The sequence below is a fragment of the Anguilla anguilla genome, chromosome 1 (genome assembly GCF_013347855.1).
Source record: "Anguilla anguilla isolate fAngAng1 chromosome 1, fAngAng1.pri, whole genome shotgun sequence".
NCBI classification, from domain to species: Eukaryota; Metazoa; Chordata; class Actinopteri; order Anguilliformes; family Anguillidae; genus Anguilla; species Anguilla anguilla.
Window position 1 is genome coordinate 1,527,054 of NC_049201.1, and position 20,000 is coordinate 1,547,053.

At 49.6% G+C, this 20,000-nt stretch overlaps 2 protein-coding genes and 1 long non-coding RNA gene across 7 annotated transcripts in view; 2 read left to right on the forward strand and 1 right to left on the reverse strand.

Moving 5' to 3' along the window:
* Positions 1-5,558, reverse strand: part of LOC118229164 (glucocorticoid modulatory element-binding protein 1-like) — an 11,539-nt gene extending 5,981 nt beyond the window's left edge. Inside the window, exons 1-2 of one of the 5 annotated variants that reach the window (XM_035420889.1) lie at positions 5,423-5,557; positions 1,187-1,354 (exon numbers count right to left, since the gene is read on the reverse strand). In XM_035420889.1, coding sequence (XP_035276780.1) covers positions 1,187-1,293 — 107 coding nt within the window. In that variant the 5' untranslated portion in view covers positions 1,294-1,354; positions 5,423-5,557. Of the gene's footprint in view, positions 1-1,186; positions 1,355-5,080; positions 5,386-5,422 lie in introns of those variants that run through there. The other 4 variants (XM_035420897.1, XM_035420880.1, XM_035420914.1 and 1 more) reach the window with 4 other exon arrangements.
* A 981-nt stretch (positions 5,559-6,539) lies between these two features.
* On the forward strand, positions 6,540-7,081 carry LOC118211534. The gene is made up of 2 exons (XR_004762024.1): positions 6,540-6,800; positions 6,915-7,081. It is a non-coding gene; the product is annotated as an uncharacterized LOC118211534 (long non-coding RNA).
* A 406-nt stretch (positions 7,082-7,487) lies between these two features.
* si:dkey-34d22.1 (discoidin, CUB and LCCL domain-containing protein 1) overlaps positions 7,488-20,000 on the forward strand; it is a 25,071-nt gene continuing 12,558 nt past the window's right edge. Inside the window, exons 1-3 of the mRNA XM_035388811.1 lie at positions 7,488-7,718; positions 14,340-14,564; positions 16,718-16,855. Of these exons, the coding sequence (XP_035244702.1) occupies positions 7,619-7,718; positions 14,340-14,564; positions 16,718-16,855 (463 nt within the window). The 5' untranslated portion in view covers positions 7,488-7,618. The remainder of the gene's footprint in view (positions 7,719-14,339; positions 14,565-16,717; positions 16,856-20,000) is intronic.

Consider the following 20,000-nt stretch of genomic DNA (forward strand, 5'->3'; position numbering starts at 1 on the left):
CGCACTCTTAAATATTACATCACAGAAGAGTGTGACTTGACTCCACAAGGGCAAGGTGTCCAAATCCAGCTGATGGGGTCCCCAACTCTGGTCCTACACAGATACATGATGTGCAGTCTTTTTTTTTAAATCAACAACCACTTCACACACAAGGGACCAGGGCCACATTGAGGGCAACTTCTGCTCATAATTATTTAATTAGCCCAGTCATTTAAGGCGATCTGACACTTCAGCGATATTATTTGAGCAGCTCATAAATGACAGCTGAAGCCTGGTCCATATGAAATGTACTCCTGCGGTCCAATCCATGAGAAAACCCCTGCTGGTGTGAGCAGTCAGTTAGGGTAACCAGGGGAAACCACACCTGCAATCACACCTGGCCTCCGGGGACGGAATTTCTCAGCTCTGCCACTCAGGAATGTTGCGGAACAGATGTGCCATGTGGTGCAGCGGGCGTGGCAGTGCGGTCTTGTGCTTAAGGCCTTTTACCTAGAGCTTGCAGGGTTGAATCCGAGCTGGGGCACTGCTGTCGAAGGCCTAGCCTTGAGCCATGTAAATGATGTACTCTACCAGAACTGTGCATTTTTTTTAAAAGTTAACAAGGTATTTGCCCTGCATGCAGGTGTTTTATAAAAATTAATTCTCAAAATTTTTAATATGAAGGGCTCCTGAAACAGCCCCCTGAAGTCACCGGAATCTCCAAAAAATTCAGAAAACATGATCATTCTGTCCAGCACCTACTACAGGCTGTAACACAGTGCCTACTCAACACTTAAACACGTCTCACAAAGGACATCCCATACGTCCCATTATGAGTATTATGTGCAACGTAAACATGCAATAAAGTATGCTTATAGTATTATGAACGATGTGTAAACCAGGCTCTTGATACATTATCCAGAGTCGACATTCATGAAGCGTCTGAGAATATGAGCTGAGGACAAGCTTTCCCCGTCCATATCCTAACCTCATCCACTATGAGCCAATCAAACTCACTCCAGAACAGGGCTGCTACTCCAAGATGCTTTAAAAACAGGTTTATCTGAAAGTCTAAAATATGGTGGTTACGATATATGTCAATTTAAAAAAAATCTTAAAAGTCATTTTTGTTTCCTTCTTTGGGGTGGGACTTCACCATTTCTTAGCCCCTCCTCTTCACTTTTGGGGGTGGGGTCCCATGTCTTACCCCTGCGTGATTGGATGAAGCTGCAGGATGACCTGTGTCTTGGCACTGTCGTTGGAGTCGTCGTCCTCAGTCTTCACCATCACCACGTCTGCCACGGACACTGCCATCGGCCAATCGCCAAGGGCCTCACTGAGACAGAGTGGCTGCAACCAATCATCCAGCTCAACACTGAGACAGAGGACAAGCGCAACCAATCACCTCAGTGCTCCTCAGTACTCTGCACACAGGTTGGTGCTCCAAAGTGAAATTCACCAGCTGCACAACAGCAAGACAATGCTGTGGCCAGGTAAGCACCCGATTGTCACCTGCTCAAAACACCTTTTTCACAGTAAATATATTGCATCTGAGGGCATTAAACTGTGTGCAGGCTCAGGATATTTATTTCCTTTCATGACTCACACTTTGCTTCTTCACAGTGATTTTTACACGTGTCTGTTTCACCCTCTGCTTTGTCAGCTACATCATGAGTGAGTAGTAGGTTAACTGTATTTACCTTCGCTAGCTAAGTAAAAATTATTATTATTATTATTATTATTATTATTATTAATAATAATAATAATAATAATAATAATAATAATAAATTAAATTATAAGAAAGATTATTATTTGCTCAGCAGGCCAGCGTATCCAGAGTAATTTATGTCTCTTTTATGTGCGCATATAATCCCTTCATACAGCTGGACACGTACGGAAGCAACGCAGGTTAAGTGCATGCCCTCAAAAAATACAAAAATGAAAAAAGGCAGCAGTGCCCCCACCTGGGATTCGAACCTGCAAGCCCTGGCCTAGTAGCCACTTCACTGCAGACCTATGAAGCAGCTCGTCAGACCTGCTGTCCCGACAGAACAGTACAACGGTCTACCAACCAATTAGTGCCAAGGAGTGCTTTTCAATGTGACAATACAGACACGAAACTTCAAAGAAACAACAGACAGGATGTTCTTTGATTTTAATGCAGGTGCTCCCCTGTTCAAGCACAGGCAGGTGCTCAAAAACCCTAAATAAACAAACACAACGCAAAGACAGGGGCAAGGTCTGCATACATTTTAATTTTTGCGAAATGGGTGCTCAGACATAAAATGTTTTATGGTCTAAAAGAGAATATTTCCTGCACACTGGATCTTGTACAAACTCAAACTCTATTAGAGGACCACGATATCTCAACAATAAAGCCATTTTAGATATTGCTGTGAAGTTTTGGCAAGAATCCTTCATCCATATGATGTTTCCTTGTGTAAAATTTCAGGGAAATCTTTATTTTCAAACAATGAAAATTTGTAATGGAATCTCTCAACCTCTTAATAATTATGTAAGAGCCAAGATTCAAATGCACTAAACAGAAGGTAATAAAAATCATGTTCATTTTGGAAGTGGTAAAATGTCCATGCAGTTTGTGCATATATATAAACATTTAAAGATGCCGGTAGATGTCAATAAGATTTTAAATTACTTTGACATAAGCATACTAGACAGGAGTATTTCAAACTGGTTCTGAGAGGGTTAAACAGTGGTATGTGCGTGTGTGTGTGCGTGCGTGTTTGTGCATGCATGCATACGTGTGTGTGTGTGTTTGTGCATGCGTGTGTGTGCACATGTATGCATGTGTGTGTGTGTGTGTGTGTGTCTGTGTGCATGCATGTGTGCGTGCGTGTGTGCGTGCCTGCATGCATGCGTATGATTGCATGCATGCGTGTGTGTGTGTGTGCATGCATGTGTGCGTGCGTGCGTGTGTGGCACAGTTAGGAACAGCTGAGGGACAAATGCTTAGCTTCATGGTCCCGACTAAACAGGTGAACAGGGGCGTGAGGAATCTGGAGGCCTCAAGAAATTATTCCCACACTTTTCAAAAGAACCTCAATAAATAATGACATGAGTGGACGTTACCCTTTCCAACGGTATGTGCTGAATGAGGGGTGTCCAGTCCAGTCTTATTCGAAAAGGGCTGGACCTTAAGCCCAGCACTGTGACACCAGTTCCAATCGTGGTCTTCTATCGAGACATCGCTAAGTGTAATCAGGCATCTTAGTGTTGGGCTAAAAAAAAAAGCCTCACCCACACCGGCCCTTTCCGGATAAGACTGGACACCCCTGTGTTAAATGATGCAGTATTTTGAACTAGTCCGGCTTCTCAACTGTTCTCAATTATTAATGAGGTATACACCACTGGATTTGCCCGTTAGCCAACCGAGACTCGAACCCCACTGGCGCGGAACAACGCTTTCATTTCAGGCCACCGACGTTCTAACCCACGTCTGCCGCGTGCGTGATGTTCAGTCTCCACCACAGCACAGGCTAAAGATTAGCGACGAGGTGGCGCGTGAGAGAAGCAGGTGATCACGTCCGCGGCTTCACTCGGAACTGCGCTCATCTGGCCGCACGAGCTTGCGTGACTTCCACTGGCTGCACGCCACAGAATAAGTAACGGGGGCTATCCCGCTGACAGCAGCTCACGTATTGCACGACAGTATTACCAACTACACTGAGTTATAGCTAGACCCGCTTGAGTAGTGTGATTGATATTAATAATACGATCCATTAAGAACTCCACAGCAGCGGATATTGTTTTGTAAAGAAACAGCGCACATGGAGATCAATAAACGTTAGTCCAACATAAATATTGCGTGAAACACGTTCCAGAATATACACCGCTGGTCAATTTAAACTAGCTACACTTGCCAAGAGAAGAGAACGCTCATAATTAAACAGCAGACTAGCTAATGTTAACTGCCGATATGTAGATCGATGTACTCTCTCTTTAATTACCGAATCACGCACTGAACTCGCATTGATGCATGAGCGCGATCCAGCGACGTATTCCATTCAACTCGCGACGAGCAAGGTTGACGGACAGACCCGTTACGTCACCAGCATTCCACAATTAATCTCCCTACGGTGCGCACTATTAGCTTAACCATAGACATACATACATATGTATATATGTCTATGAGCTTAACAGCACACCACAACGGCTATAGGCGAAACAACTTTAGCTAGCTAACAGTAGCTACCAGTCCCATTAATTGCAAGCACGGCAGTTTAGCACGTCTTATCGCTCGCCAAAAGCAGAAACAACTGTGGACATACTTGGACCCCACAGCCAACTGTTGTGGCAACAACAGGTGACAAGAGTTGGCGGAGCAAATCTAATATGTGATTGGAAGCAAGCCAGTTTTAGTTGCTAACTGTGTGACATTGTGACATACACGCAGCTGGTATGCCCCGCGAAGCTTAGTGCCTGGCAATGTGGATACATCTGGAGATCTCAACTTCCCAAATCAGATGATTTACTAGCTCGCCAGCTACCTACCACAAACTCGGCAGCCCTAAACAAATTCGAAAGTCCAAAAAAATAATGTAGGTAGCCATTATTTAAACCAGAAGCCTATGCATTTTCAGAAGGTTTTCTCGGGAGGGTTTTCTATATAAACACTTCCGAAACTATACTTAGCCACCTCGCCAGCTCCCTCCCGACCTGTTTTGCTCCATCTTACATATTTAGCTATAGAGTGCACGCCATTCTGGATCTGGATTCGCCTCTCGTCATATATGCCAACAAAGTACTCCCCGTACAAACGAATAATAAACAGAGATGATGCGTAGGAGCTCCGCCTTATAGCACCAACAAAGGCTAACGGCGCACATTGCGTTGCCTGCTTCGACTTCTAACGTGCCCCCGTATTTCTGTTACTGTCCCCCTCGAGCTGACGTTTGCCCTGTGCGGCAGCACGTGCACAAACAGCATCGCGGCTGCGGCGTCGCTCCGAACGGCTGCCGTCGCTTTCCATCCCCACAACATCAACGCAACTCCCATTCCCAACATTTTGCGATACAATCCCATCGAAACGACAGAAAACCCCGAACTTAAAAACAAGTTGCTCGGCGAATTATTTTCTTACCGTTTTATAGTGGCAAACACATCCTCGGCTTTCGGAAAGGTTTTTTGAGCATGCGCGTGCTGCTTCGCTACACTTCCTGCAGCACGAACATGGATGTTCGCCTGAGAAGCATCTGCGCGGCTGACACGAGATGCGCCTGGTTCGCACGCGATATGTAAAGCGGGTAAAACCGCTCTGTTTCCCTGGCTGCCTGAGCTCTCGCGTGCCAAAATAAAACACAGCTCTGTCAGGGTTTGGTGCGATACTTTGGGGGAAAACACTGCGCGTGCTTGCCGTCCAGTGTCAGTCAGCCAGCTAGCTAGGTGGTCTTTGTCATGCACAGGTGTGATACAGTTAACTTACCTGGCTGCGTTGCAAGCTTACTTTCAAGGTTCCATACTCAGTGTAGCCACAAATGCATTTTCTTTTCTTTTTTGTTGACATTATTTACCTTTTTAGCGTGGAGTGTCAACTTATTGACCGACGCATTAGCTTCAATATACATTTCATCCAGTGGGTAGCGGGCTTTTTCAGTTACGTGAAACTCGTAGTATTTACTGTAACCTTTTATGAGTATACTATTGCAGATGAAAGACTGTCATCAATTTTTGTTTCACTGTTCTACGGTTTCTTTATACAAGTTTTTTTTTTTGGCTGATTTTTTAAAAGCTATGTAAAGAGGTAACATGCATAACTGTAACTGATAAAGAAAAAGAAACTGCTGGATGTGGTAGGCATAACCTAATTCTGGAGGTTGTAATCCTGGGCGAGAGAGCCGTCAGGGTCTGTTGATTTTCACTGTAACCCAGTACTTACTGGATCAGTTAAATTAGCTGAATATACAGGTAACTCGTCTGTCACCTCACCTGCGCTGGCTGCTGATTTTAAGGGGGAAAGCGTACCGCGCAGCCCTTTTGGGCCAAGGCAGGTGACTGCTGGCGTAAATGCTGGGATTTCATTTACACTCCCCAGTAATTTGAGCCGTTGCAAGTTCCTGACATGAACACCCCACACGCCGCAGCGGTACAAGCTGTTATGCGCGTGTACTAGTGATGCGTACTGCACGTACCCGCCATTCAGCTCAGATCGGTGGCTCGGTGAAAGCCATGTATTAATCAGTTCTGTTTGAACAACTGGATTTTTGTGGAAAAACCGAACGAACTCTTAAAGCCACCCATTAAATATGTATCGTTACAACTATCATTCTCCTTTATTAGTTTTACTGAACTTATTTTTGTACCGGCATGGAACATTAAAAAGCAACAAACAAGAAACACAGAGATGAGTCTGTGAATGAGAAGTCCTCGGATCTGTCCCTTGAGGTCAGTATTACTGCTGGTTCTCTCCTCCGCCTCATGGTCCAAAGTCCAATCACGTCACTGATTGGCCAGCGATTACACTCACCTGGTGCTTCAGGTGCAAACCATGTCCCTGATTAGAGAGGAGGAATGAAAACCTGCAGTATACTGGCTCCTGGGGTGCTGGATTTGAATTTCCCTGCTGTGAATTTATCTGATGGTGCAGCTATACCGGGGGTCTTTCGGACTCAGTCCCGGGGACCCACTGTTTACACTGGTTTTCATTCCTATTGTAATTGCAACCTGTGTGTTAATGTTCTGTTAGTTGTTCTAAATTAGACACTTCAATGCCTACTGAAGGATGGTTTTACATCGAGTCAGAAATAGCTCTGTATGCCGCGAAGAATAAGTGCTCCACATTCACATCCCGTGAATTTTTATCAGTAAGATCAACTAATGCTTTTATTTTCTGCTTTTATGTGCTGTGTGACAAATGATTCCTTTTAAAAAATTTTGATTTGCAATGAAATTATTGATTTTAATTGATTCTACTTTAGGCTGACATGTGAAATCCTGGAGATCCGAACTGCTGAAAGTGTCTTCACCTGGTCGCTGAAACTGTTTTTGAAAAATGAAGCGTTCAGTGACGAAGTAAATGTCAATGAGCCGAACATGTATTATGTTGAACCGCGAAGGCACAATTAAACTAGAACTAAAACACGTTTTTTTTAACGCCCTTAATTGACTTTTGGCTGTGACCGGAACCAGCACACACCGTTGGTCCCCAGGAACGAGTTTTAAAACAACATCGGGAGACAATAAGTATGCACCAAAAAGCACTTTATTTTCGGTCAAAATTCTGATCCCAATACACAGTAAAAAAAAAAAAAAATGGTGAGCCTGTCATTTGCTCTGTAGTTTCTGTACGGACAAACCGTCAATCTGAGATGAAGAATTAAACGTTGTTATTAAACATGGACACCATTATAAGATTGCAAAATTCCTCCTGCGGGCCATCCTTATTTGGACAGGGACTTCTTGAAAGTTCAGACTTGATGGGCACGTTTGACAGCCTATGAGAGTTCAGTAAACTTCCACTTGTCCAATGGAAAGTGTTTACAGTGTTCTTTGAGCCTTTTAACTTGTTCGAGAAGTGCGGATCTCTAGCTAGTAGTGTAGCTATGTGTGCTCGATAAATTGTAGCTGTAACCGATGGCTTAAATGTCGAGCGCTTGGATTTACCTTACCCATCGCGTAAATCATGCACACTGCGTCTGGAAGCGTTTGGGATGCTTTAGATTTCTTTATTTGGGTGGTGTTTGCGTTATGTTTCCAGCCGTTGGGTGTTCACGGGCAAGACGGTAAGCTATCTATATCTGTCGAAAAACTCCAGTATGTCACGGTATTTTACATTTGTTAAAAGAATGGTAACAGTCAAGAAATAGGCAATCATTTCATGATTGTCATTATCATAACCATTAACGTATTGTGTTTAATGTTTCGATGTTTCTCTCATTCTTTCCAAGTTAATGAATAACCTAGCCTATGTTTGCTGGTGGATTCCCATTCTGTAGTAAACATTGCACAGAGATTGTAAGGAGTCGAGCTCTAGTGGGAGCATAAGAAATAAAGCGTTTATACACAAGGGAACGGGTTTGACATACATAAACCATTATGAATTCTCTACGCTATTTCACGGCTTACGCGAGACAGGGCTGACATTTTTACACGAACCGTTAGCTGCGTTCACAGTAGCCTACACATGCATATGATATGGGTATAGTGTACGTTGAGTTAGTTAAATTTTCTATACTGTGGTCTGTTGACCAGAAAGCACCTGTTACACGAGGTCAGTAAAGTTAAGTTTTGGATAATTTCGGCGCAGACTGGCGGTGCCTCGACACTCCGATGTAAATAAGAAATTACGCGCTGTATAAGACGGAACGTGACTACCTTCATGGTTTCATGATGACAGTCATCGCCGTCATTTCACCAGTTAACGAGCCTTGGTTATATAACGCATGCCCCTCGTTTCATTCCTGTTCCATTTCCAGCCGAACAGACCTTCGTTTGGTAAACCAGGGCACCATCCATTAATAATCAAAACAGAACGTAGGCGTTGCTCTGCTCCAGTTGGTTTTATTAATCCAAATTCGCATGCTGCTGGTAAATTTTATTGGGTATATCTCTCACATAAAATGTTTGGTGTGTTAAAACAATATTGGTGCTTTTACAGTACCGTGGAGAGGCAATTAAATGATTCTAGCTGCTCTACAAAGTTGAACAGATACAGGTCTGGTTTTCAGACTCTGTCATGGGGTTTCCGAAAGGATGATGGAGTATATGATAACCGCCTCGCTGCCGCTACGCATTCCCGCGAACGCGTGCGCGTCATTTGGGCCGAGAACACCGCGTGCCAGTCTTCTTGCTGACCTCCAAGTTGTTCCTCCACCGCACTAACGTTATGGGAACATTGTTTTGTCTGCGCGACAGGCGCGTGGGATGTGCAACCGTCTTTGTCATGCGCTCAGAGTTTTGGTGGGGGGATCCTGGACCCTCTTCACTTTCCCTGTGGAACGGCCAGGTGAAAGGAAGGCACGGGGTAGAGTCAAGAATCCCCGCTTCGTGATTGGCTTGCTGTATGACCCCAAGGGCTGGACTTGCCAAATGAATGATTTTCTCTCTGAAAATTGAAAATACTGCAATATATAGTGCAATGCATGTGCACTTCTTGGAAAATACAATGACATTTCATAGCAATGCATTTAAAATCTACATATTTATTGCAGTATCTGGAAGGGTCAACCAATGGTATGTTTGCTAATGCACTGTAAAGTTCTAGATTTTTAAAAAATATGTTCAGCGTAAGCAGTATAGTCCATAAATGTGAGGCCTATTACGACACGAAGACACGGATTTCAAGAAGACTTGTCCCTCCATGCTAGGCCTCCATATTGGTGACTCACAGATGAGTGGACTTTGAGGCAATCCATTTGTTTGTGGTGTGACTGTTTTTGTGAATCTTACTCACCTAATTGATTCAGCAGCCAAGTGCATGATGGGTCAGTGAGCAAACGCTGAGGTCCACTCTTTCTGCACATCTAAATTCTTTTCTTTTTTTTGGGGGGGGGGGGGGGCTTGTTTCATATGGTAGGGGTCAGTTCCATTGCAGTTCGGTCAGTCAATACAATTAGTTCAAATTCTGTTAATGAACTGGGTTCCATGGGGAAGTTTTTTTCCAATGAGTGAATTGAACTGAAACTGAAATTGATACTGAACCCTCACCCCTCACCCCCCACCCCTGGCACTCTCATTTCAGTTTGAGGAGCTGGGACACAGAGTGTGTGAGGTACAGATACACAGACAGGAATTAGTATTATAATTCTTTTTTTTTGGGAAGTGGGGGGGGGGGGGGGAGGTTTGAATTGTAGTAGCATCTGAGTGAAATCACACACAACCCCCCCCCCCCCCACTCCTCAGGAAGGTTGGGAAGACATCAACAATGGTGTTGGACAGGAAGTGTCTGTGTTGGACAGGAAGTGTCTGTGTTGACGCAGAGGCTCTGAGGTTTAGCAATCTAAAAGAGGTCACCGTGATTCACCGCCCCCAACGCAAGGAGAGGTTCAGAAAACCGTGTGGCTCAGACACTCTGGCATCCAGGCAACGGGGGATTTGTTTACGCCCGTTTGTGCAATGTGTAACCCCCCCCCCCCCCCCCCCCCACCGCCCCCCCGTCCCCCCAACACACCTTAGTCACAAGGAAAACCGACGAGTCATTTATAATTATTTTCATTGTGTATTTTGTCGTGAACCGTCTGCATTCCAATGCGTGAGCGCGGATGCTTGGTGGAGCTTCAGCGCGTTTGTTAGCGCGTAAAGGACCGGGTTCGGCCCGAGAGACTGAGTTCCCACCTGAACAGGAAGTTGCAGTTTAGGCCTTTATGGAACCGGTCACGGTGGAGTGGGTCGGTACCGGGACTGTGGCGCTGGCTCATTGTTTTGCTGAAAGGTAGCAGGGGAACTTCCTGTCCGCTGGTTGATTGTTTGCTGAAAGGTGGCGGGGGAACTTCCTGTGGGGATATCGGCTCCGAGCCTGTGGGGGCCTGCTCCTCTGTCTCCACGGAGACGGGAAAAATGCTGCTTGTTGGCCGGTGGCCGCCTTTCTGACTACTGATGACAGTGCTGACGAGTGACATGGGGAAAACTCCGGAACGAAGCTCTGAAGCTGTCTGTGCTTCCTCTGTGGTTCTGGTGATGTAGTAGAGAGTGTTGGGGTGTCGTAGGAACGTTGTGGGAATGTTGTGGGTAAGTTACGCAGCTACGCAGGGCCTGTATGCTGTGCGCTGAAGATGTTTTCTGGCGTCGCATGCAGGCATACTCGTACACACACACACACACACTCACACACACACACACACACACACACACACCCACACACAGACAAACACACATGCGCATGCAAAGACACCGACACAGACACAGAGATACAGGCATGCACACAGGACTGGTCCAGAGAACAGTTCCAGTTGTTTTGTAGCTGGCTGTGCATAGGAACTGGGGGTGTGCTTTTACCCTCCAAACTGGGCCAAAGGTTTGGAGGGTTTTTAGGATGAGGCATGGGCTAGTTCTCTGTGTGAGTGTGTGTGAGTGAGAGTGAGTGCTTCTCTTGAATGAATGTGAGAGGGAGAGTGTGTGTGAGTGTGAGAGAGGGAGAGTGTGTGTGTGTGTGTGTGTGTGTGTGTGTCTGTGAGTGAGTGAGTGTGAGAGAGGGAGTGTGTGTGTGTGTGTGTGTGTGTGTGTGTGTGTGTGTGTGTGTGTGTGTGTGTGTGTGTGTGTGTGTGTGTGTGTGTGTGTGTGTGTGTGTGTGTGTGTGTGTGTGTGTGTGTGTGAGTGAGAGTTAGTGAGTGAGTGTGAGAGAGGGAGTGTGTGTGTTTGAGTGCGTGCGTGTGTGTTTGAGTGTGTGTGTGTGTGCTGGGGGGGTTTCTGTGGTGTGCAAACACGCGGCAGCGTCACGGTCCTGCAGGGGCAGCAGAGCGGAGCTGATTGGCCCAGATACCGCCGCTGTGAACAGGAAATGCACGGCATGCTCAGGAAATGAACTGCGGCCTGGGGGGGGGGGGGGGCGGGGCGGGGCGGGGGGGGGGGGGGGGGGGGGGGGGCGGGGGGGGGGGGGGGGGGGGGACCGCCAGGGGGGGCAGGAGGGGGTGGCCGGTCAAAGCGATTACCTCAGGAGGCACAGCTGGGGCTGTTCTGCTCTGGGGCCTCAAATCCAGCCCTTAAATCCAAATCTAGCCCTGGTTTTCTTTTCTCCCGGGTAATTAACTGGACGCCAGACTGTCCTCACACCTGACTCCCGGGTGAAGGGAGGGGGGAGGTACAGCAGTTCTGAGCCTTCCTGGACCACAATTTCAGTAACAGAGGTGTAGTGTAGTGGTTTGGGAACTGAACCTCACAAGTTCGATTCCCAGGTGGGGTACTGCTGGGCGACACCCGGAGCAGAGGTGCGAGTTAAACCTGCAGACACAGCGCCCCCTCCAGGACTGGAGTTAAACCTGCAGACACTGCGGCCCTCCAGGACTGGAGTTAAACCTGCAGACACAGCGCCCCCTCCAGGACTGGAGTTAAACCTGCAGACACTGCGGCCCTCCAGGACTGGAGTTAAACCTGCAGACACTGCGGCCCTCCAGGACTGGAGTTAAACCTGCAGACACTGCGCAGGCAGGCAGGTGAATAAACCGTGGGATGGCCTGTAGATGAAGGCATGTGGGAGATGGTCCCATCTGAGGCCCTCCCGACCCCCCCGAGGAGTGGGGTGGGAGCGTGGTTCAGCGCTGGGGTAGTACAGGGTGCAGTCCACGCGGGGAGTCTTCAGCAGATCCCACTTTCACACGCGTGACTGCACAGACGCCAGGATCCTGAGACCAGATCAGGATGAAGGAAAACTCAGAGCTCGGAATATCATCAGCATCAGTTTGGGATTGAGTAAGACTCGTGTTCTGTACTCTGAGTTTTCCATAATCCCAGGCAGGTAGTTTCTCAGTGAGTGTTATGAAAGACCCGCTCCCCACTGCAGTGAGTCACGGCGGTAAATTCCTGGTCGTCGCGCGTAACGAGCTCCAGCTGTGCCCCCCCCCCCACCCCCCCGTTTCCTCCGCCGTGACGCATCTCTGTACAGCTCTGCCCTTTCAGACACACGTCTTCACTTTTTAAAAACAACATCTCTCACTCGTCTCTCAGGTTCATCTGCAACCCCACTGCTCAGGGTGGTCATCCCCCTCGTGTGCGTGTGCGTGTGTGTGTGTGTGTGTGTGTGTGTGTGTGTGTGTGTGTGCACGCAGGCACCTGTGAGCATGTGTGTGTGTGTGAGCGTGTGTGTGTGAGCGTTCTTGCACTTGTGTGTGTGTGTGTGTGTGTGTGTGTGTGTGTATGAATGTGAGTGAGTGAGTGAATGAGTGAGTGACTGTGTGTGTGTGTGTGTGCGTGTATGAATGTGAGTGAGTGACTGTGTGTGAACATGTGTGTGAATGAGTGTGAGAGTGAGTGAGCGTGAATGTGTGAGTGTGAAAGTGTGTGAGTGAGTGAGCGTGAATGTGTGAGTGTGTGAGTGTGTGAGTGAGTGAGCGTGAATGTGTGAGAGTGTGTGTGTGAGTGAGTGAGCGTGAATGTGTGAGAGTGTGTGTGTGAGTGAGCGTGAATGTGTGTGTGAGAGTGTGTGTGAGTGAGCGTGAATGTGTGAGAGTGTGTGTGTGAGTGAGTGAGCGTGAATGTGTGAGAGTGTGTGAGTGAGTGAGCGTGAATGTGTGAGAGTGTGTGTGTGAGTGAGCGTGAATGTGTGAGTGTGAGAGTGTGTGTGAGTGAGCGTGAGAGTGTGTGAGTGAGTGAGCGTGAGCGTGAGTGTGAGAGTGAGAGTGTGAGAGTGAGTGAGCGTGAATGTGTTGCGTGTGTGTGCAGGTGTGTGTGCAGGTGAGAAGTTTGCAGTCTGGAGTTCTGAGAGAAAGAGCTGAGGGTGAGAATGGGGTCCTGCAGATGTGCTTCCTGGGTCAGGTGAGGGTTTGGGGGGTCAGTTCCATTTAACCACAGGGCTGTGGCTGAAAGGCAGGCCATTGTGCAGGTCAAGCTTTCCCATGGCTGCTCCTGCTCGTGGTTCTGAAGGGGCAGACAGAGAGCCACGCCCACTGAGCATACCTGCCCAGGTGTGGGAATGTCACACAAAACCAGCTGATCCTTTAATCCGGCTCCGCCCACTTAGGACAAAAGAAGTCGTCCACGGCAACAGAGGAATGTCATTGTCCCACTGTATGAAACAGGCACCGGTGGCCATGACAACAACAACAATAATAATAATTATAACACTGTATACAGTGCGATTCTGAGAGCTCATCTCATAGCTTCAGCTTTGAGAGAATAAAACCAGGTGGTGAATCAGGTGATCACAATCTGGTTACAGTCAATGCTTTAAAACATAAATATGTGAAATTAGTGATATATATTCTGTGTATCTATAATTTACATGTCGCCTAAATTCACATTAACTGTCTAACAGAGCAGTGCCTGAACATTGAAAAGCACAAATTCACCGTAATAAACGCGGTTAGTCAGTGTGCATTAGAAGCATTTTCACCTGTTCAGTCTGTGTCCTGTTGGTGAATTTGGTCTTATGGCATTAGTGTCTTTACCGTTTGTGTTTTTGTGTATTTAGGGTTTTTGGGGTCATGGTTCTTGGTTGGCATGGTTACCCACATTTAGAGCTTGAAGTTAAATGTGTACAGTTTGTCACTGTGCAAAGAGTATGAGTGAAAAATGAATTGTATTATTATTAGTAGTAGTAGTATTATTATTATAATTATTATTATGTTTTCTTTCTTATTGCTTGGGCTAGGTGTCTGCTAAATGTAATGTTATTCATCATTAAAAACCTGCACGATTAGGTGCATCTTTGTTTACCTGTTTGAGTGTGAGTGATGGGCGTGTGCCTCCCTCAGGTGATGGGTGTGGCCACACCTTGCTGGGGGCACAGAGCGGCACGCTGGCATCGCGGAACTACCCCGGCACCTACCCCAACGGCACGCGGTGCGAGTGGCGGCTGCAGGCGCCCAGGGGGCGGAGCCTGAGGCTGGCGTTCGGCGACTTCAACCTGGAGCCCAGCCAGAACTGCGCCACCGCCGGGTCCCTCACCATCACCCCCGGCAACGGGGAGCCCCCCCTGGGTAAGGCCCAAAGTGTGGAGGGGGGGGGGGGTGGGGGGGGGTTTCAGCCTCTGACTCTGACTCTGACTCTGACGGAGGCTCTGACTCTGACTCTGACTGAGGCTGTGACTCTGACTCTGACTCTGACTGAGGCTGTGACTCTGACTCTGACTCTGACTCTGACTCTGACGGAGGCTCTGACTCTGACTCTGACTCTGACTCTGACGGAGGCTCTGACTCTGACTCTGACGGAGGCTCTGACTCTGACTCTGACGGAGGCTCTGACTCTGACTCTGACTCTGACGGAGGCTCTGACTCTGACTCTGACTCTGACTCTGACGGAGGCTCTGACTCTGACTCTGACTCTGACTCTGACTCTGACTCTGACTCTGACTCTGACGGAGGCTCTGACTCTGACTCTGACTCTGACTCTGACTCTGACGGAGGCTCTGACTCTGACTCTGACTCTGACTCTGGCTCTGACTCTGACTCTGACTCTGACGGAGGCTCTGACTCTGACTCTGACTCTGACTCTGACTCTGACTCTGACTCTGACGGAGGCTCTGTCGGAGCGTAGCGGTTTTCTGCTGGGGTCCGGCGCCTGGGCTGGAGTGACTTTCACACGCGCGGAGCGGCTCATGTGACCAGCGCATGTTTAACCCAGCTGACAAGGGGGGGCGTGTGGGGGGGGGGGGGCACACAGCAGATGCAGGGAAAGTGACAGCTGGGTTTTTAACAGCACTGGAATGTTAATGGGCACAGCCGGCTGGTCACTGCCGAGGAAAAACATTCAGAACCGCGTTCCTGGAGAACCTCGCTCCTGGAGAACCTCGTTCCTGGAGAACCTCGCTCCTGGAGAACCTCGCTCCTGGAGAACCTCGCTCCTGGAGAACCTCGCTCCCGGTCTCTCTGGGTTCTGGGGCTCAGGAAGGCCATTACTTTACGTTACATTACAGGCACTCAGCAGACGCTCTCATCCAGAGCGACTTGCACAACTTTTACACAGCATTTACACGGCGTCCATTTATACTGCTGGATACATACTGAAGCAATGCAGCCTAAGTACCTTGCTCAGGGGTACAACCCATTATACTACAGCACTGCCACTACACAAGCCCCCCCCCCCCCAGCGGGACCTCTGACAGACGGGAAGTGACAGCCTCCTTCCCGAAACCCCCCCTGGAATTCCCCTAACCCCCCCCCTCCAATCCCGCCTACTCTCCTCCCATTCTCATTCCCAAAAACATTCCATAAAAATTTCCAGCTGGCCACCCCCCCCCCCCCCCCACGAATTTCTCTGCCCCTTCTTCCCGACCCCCCCAATGTCTTCCTCTGCCTCAGATTGCAGTGGTGATGACATCTTCAGCCTTTCTGCCAATCAGCGCATACCTCCCCTTTGGCCGGGGATCCGCTGCCCAACCCTAAAAAACATGATGAGGGTGTGGTCACGTTTCCAAACATGCGGTACGGACGCAGGGCATGCCTCACCAGGCCTGGGTTCACCCCACCTGAGACCTCTGTGTGCGAACAGCCCCGCCCCTCCGGGTTAACCCCCGCCCCCCCCCCCACCCCACCCCCGCCCAGCCAGGTTAACCCCCGCCAGGGTGCAGCCCCCCCCCACCCCACCCCCACCCCACCCTGCCAGGTTAACCCCCGCCAGGGTGCAGCCCCCCCCCCACCCCCGCCCTGCCAGGTTAACCTCCCCCCCCCCCCAGGTTAACCCCCCCCAGGTTAAACCCCTTATTACAGCAATATTATTATTAGCAAATTCCTCAGGACAGACATCATCCCATTAAAGTGATCCAAGCCCCACGGGGGTGACCTGGGCCGCTGCTCTGTGCCGGCATGCCTGCCCCCCCCCCCCCCCCCCCCCCCCTGCAGTTTTCGCTGTCTCTGCTGCAGCCGGCCCGTACACGACCGGCGTTCGCCCTCGCCGTGATGTCACCGTGGCCTTACGCCACGCCTGTGGTGTACCTGCGTGTCTGCCATTCGCTGGGCTGATAGCCACAGATTCCACAGCTCAACCAGACGGCCTACTCCCTGCCCTCCACACTGCAATATCAGCGTCTCTGCTGTCCCAGATTAAACCGTCCGACTTGACTCAGTTTGGGAACGTTGAGAAAGAGAGAGCGCACCAGGGGTTTGATCTGAGTCTGTCTGTCTGTCTGTACCAGGCCCTCTTTGTGGTGACCTTGACCCCCGGAACAAGAAGTTAGTCCTGAACAGCAGCGAGGTCACCATCCTCTTCCTCTCCGGAACACACCGGTCTGGCCGAGGCTTCCTGCTGTCCTACGCCACCGACCAACAGACAGGTGTGTGTGTGTGTGTGTGTGTGTGTGTGCCTGTGTGTGTGTGTGCCTGTGCTGGCTGTGTGTTTACCTGGCGCAGGTAGAGCCTGTGCTGGCTGTGGGTTTACCTGGCACAGGTAGAGCCTGTGCTGGCTGTGGGTTTACCTGGCACAGGTAGAGTCTGTGCTGGCTGTGTGTTTACCTGGCGCAGGTAACGCTTGTCCTGGCTTTGGAGAGGGGCTGTGTCATTTGTTCTGCCTGCATTCTCAGCAGATTGACTGTTAATGTGATTGCTGTTTTTCTGTTTATCACCCCCTGTCATACAAGAGAGAGAGCGAGCAAGAGAGACTGGTAAACAGCAATTACAGTGATTTCATTGAGGTGATGTCATCACAGTGATGTCACATTACCCTGGTATACACAGACTGCTGATCCTGGGTTCTCTGGACCTGGCTACTGCTCTAGTGAACGTTATAAACCGTGTGTGTGTCTGCGTGCGTGTGCGTGTGTGTGTGTGTGTGTGTGTGTCTGTGCGTGTGTGTGTGTGTGCCTGTGTGTGTGTGTCTGCGCGCGTGTGTGTGTCTGCGCGTGTGTGGGTGTGGGGGTGTGTGTGTGCGTGTGTGTCTGCGCGTGTGCGTGTGTGTGTGCGTATGTGTGTGTGTCTGTGCGTGTGTGTGTGTGTGTGTGTGTGTGTGTGTGTCTGCCCGTGTGTGTGTGGAAAGAGGGAAGAGGAGAGGATCGGTAGCATGCTAAACAAACCCAGGCATGTTTTATCAGTACTGCTCTCTTATGTTGCCCATTGGAATTGTTTCTGTGTGTGTGTGTGTGTGTGTGTGTGAGAGAGGGCGAGAGCGAGAGAGAGAGTGCATTTGCATTGTATGTGTTTGTTTTAAAAGGTGTGAGTTTATAAGTTTGTGTGTAAGTTTGCGTTTGCGTGTGCACTTGCTTGTGTGCATGTGTTTATGTAATTGCGTGTGCGTGCCTATGCGTGCCTGTCCATGCATTTGTGTGCCCTTGTGTGCGAGCGTGCATGTTCATGTTTACGTGTGTGCCTGTATGCGTGTGTGCATGATGGCCTGTGTGTGTGTGTGTGTGCGTGCCTCATTGTGTGTGTGTGGGTGTGTGTGTCTGTGCCTGCCTCATTGTGTGTGTGTGGGTGTGCGTGTGTGTCTGTGCCTGCCTCATTGTGTGTGTGTGTGGGTGTGTGTGTGTCTGTGCCTGCCTCATTGTGTGTGAGTGTGTGTGTGTGTGTGTTCGTGTGTGTGTTTGCGTGTCTGTGAATGCAGCTCCAGTCCTCCACAGAGCTCCGGGGTGTTTACTCAGAGAGGGGAGGCCGTCCTGCCGAGAGAGGGACGGGGGGGGGGGGGGGGCGGGGGGGAGGAGAGGAGGAGAGGAGGAGAGAGAAAGCATGAGTGAGAGAGAGATGTATTCATTATTCATCTGTATTAATATTTTAATGTATTTGGCACAATATTTACCAATGGGTTTCCTGTCAATAAGAGAGCGAGGGGGGGGGGGGGGGGCGGGGAGAGAGAGAGAGAGAGAGTCAGAGAGGGAGCAAGAGAGAGAGAGAGAGAGAGGGAGGGAGGGAGGGAAAGAGGGCTCTGTGGGTGGATCGCTATGTGTGTTGTCCCACCCCAGTGAGTGAGTTAACCAGTGCCTGACTTTCTGCTGCACCAAATGGGAACAAATGGGAACAGCCAGGCTGTGTGTGTGTGTGTGTGTGTGTGTGCGTGTGTGTGTGTGTGCGCATGCGTCTGTGTGTGCACCTGCGCGTGTGCGTGTTTGTGCATGAGTGTGTGGCCATTTTCAGCAGAGCTGTGTACCATAGATATCCTGCGTGTTCATAAGGAGGTTATCTAGGGGGAGCCATCATTAGCTGACCATAGAGCTGCCTCTGTGCTCTTCTGAGCTGGATCTCTGCTGCACTGGCAGCTGTGAGACTTCACGTTTTTTAACAGATGAAGCTGGCCAATGGGTTGTTGGTTTGAAGTCTCTGGACAGGAGGTGCAGGTTGGGAACAGGAAGTTGTGGTGTCGTGTTACTGTACGGAACATCCACTGGTGGGCTGGTGTGCGTTCTCACGCCACTTGGCAGATATTCATGAGACGCATCGATTCGTAATGTTCGGCGTTCCGCGACGGGGGAGCTGAACGCTCGGGGTTCAGACGGAAGGTGACGCTTCCTGTTCAGGCTCCACCGTCCGCTTCCAGATCTCTCAAATCAGATCAGATCCGTTTTATTTGTGTAGCGTTTTTTACAGAGAAGAGGCTTTACAGTGCAGCAGAAAAAGAGCAAAACTCAGGCCTGAACCCCCAAAAAGCACGAGGTAAAAAAACTTTTTAAAAAACTCTCAAAGGGAGGTGAGAGAAATCTCTAACGTGGCAGTGCTGGCTGTGGCCGGCAGGCCCAGAAGGCCGTGCGATTAGCCGTAACATCCCCCAGGGATGGGAGCGTTTCAGTCGCCCGAGATCGCAGCGTGTCATCGCCTGCCAGTGAGCCCCCTGCAGGTCAGTCAGGGACCTGCAGGTCTGCCAGTTAAAGGGGGTGTGAAGCCTGGTCCTCAGTCTCATCTCTGAGCGCCTGACTGATGAACCGCAGTCTGGTGAGAAGCTGCAGATGACGTCATGTGCTTCTGAGGGGAGCGCGTGATTGGCTGCGCTCTCTCGAATGTGTAGTGGGAGGTCCCCGCTGTGACGTGTTCATGATTGGCCATTCCAAATGGAGGAGAGAGAACTGTGAAAAGCATAAAACTTTTTTTTTTGTTTTAGAATAAGATGGTGAGTGTCTGGTCTGGGTGCAGAATCTGTGTGTGGCTGCAGTCTGACGCGGCTGTTTTAAGAACGCGGAGGCGTGCCTGGGACCCTCTCCCGGCCGGCGACTGTGACGGGGGGGTCGGGTTCAGGGTCAGGGTTGGGGGCGGGGGCGGGGGTCGTTTCTGATCCCCGGGGGCTCCTATTGGCTGCGGTTTCCTGCCACTCGTTGTTTATGAAGCCCGGGCTGCAGCCAGACCAGACACTGGGGTAAATGACGCTGGTCAGCGGCACGCAGACAGGCTGTGGGGTAAATGACGCTGCTCATCGGCACGCAGACAGGCTGTGGGGTAAATGACGCTGCTCATCGGCACGCAGACAGGCTGTGGGGTAAATGACGCTGCTCATCGGCACGC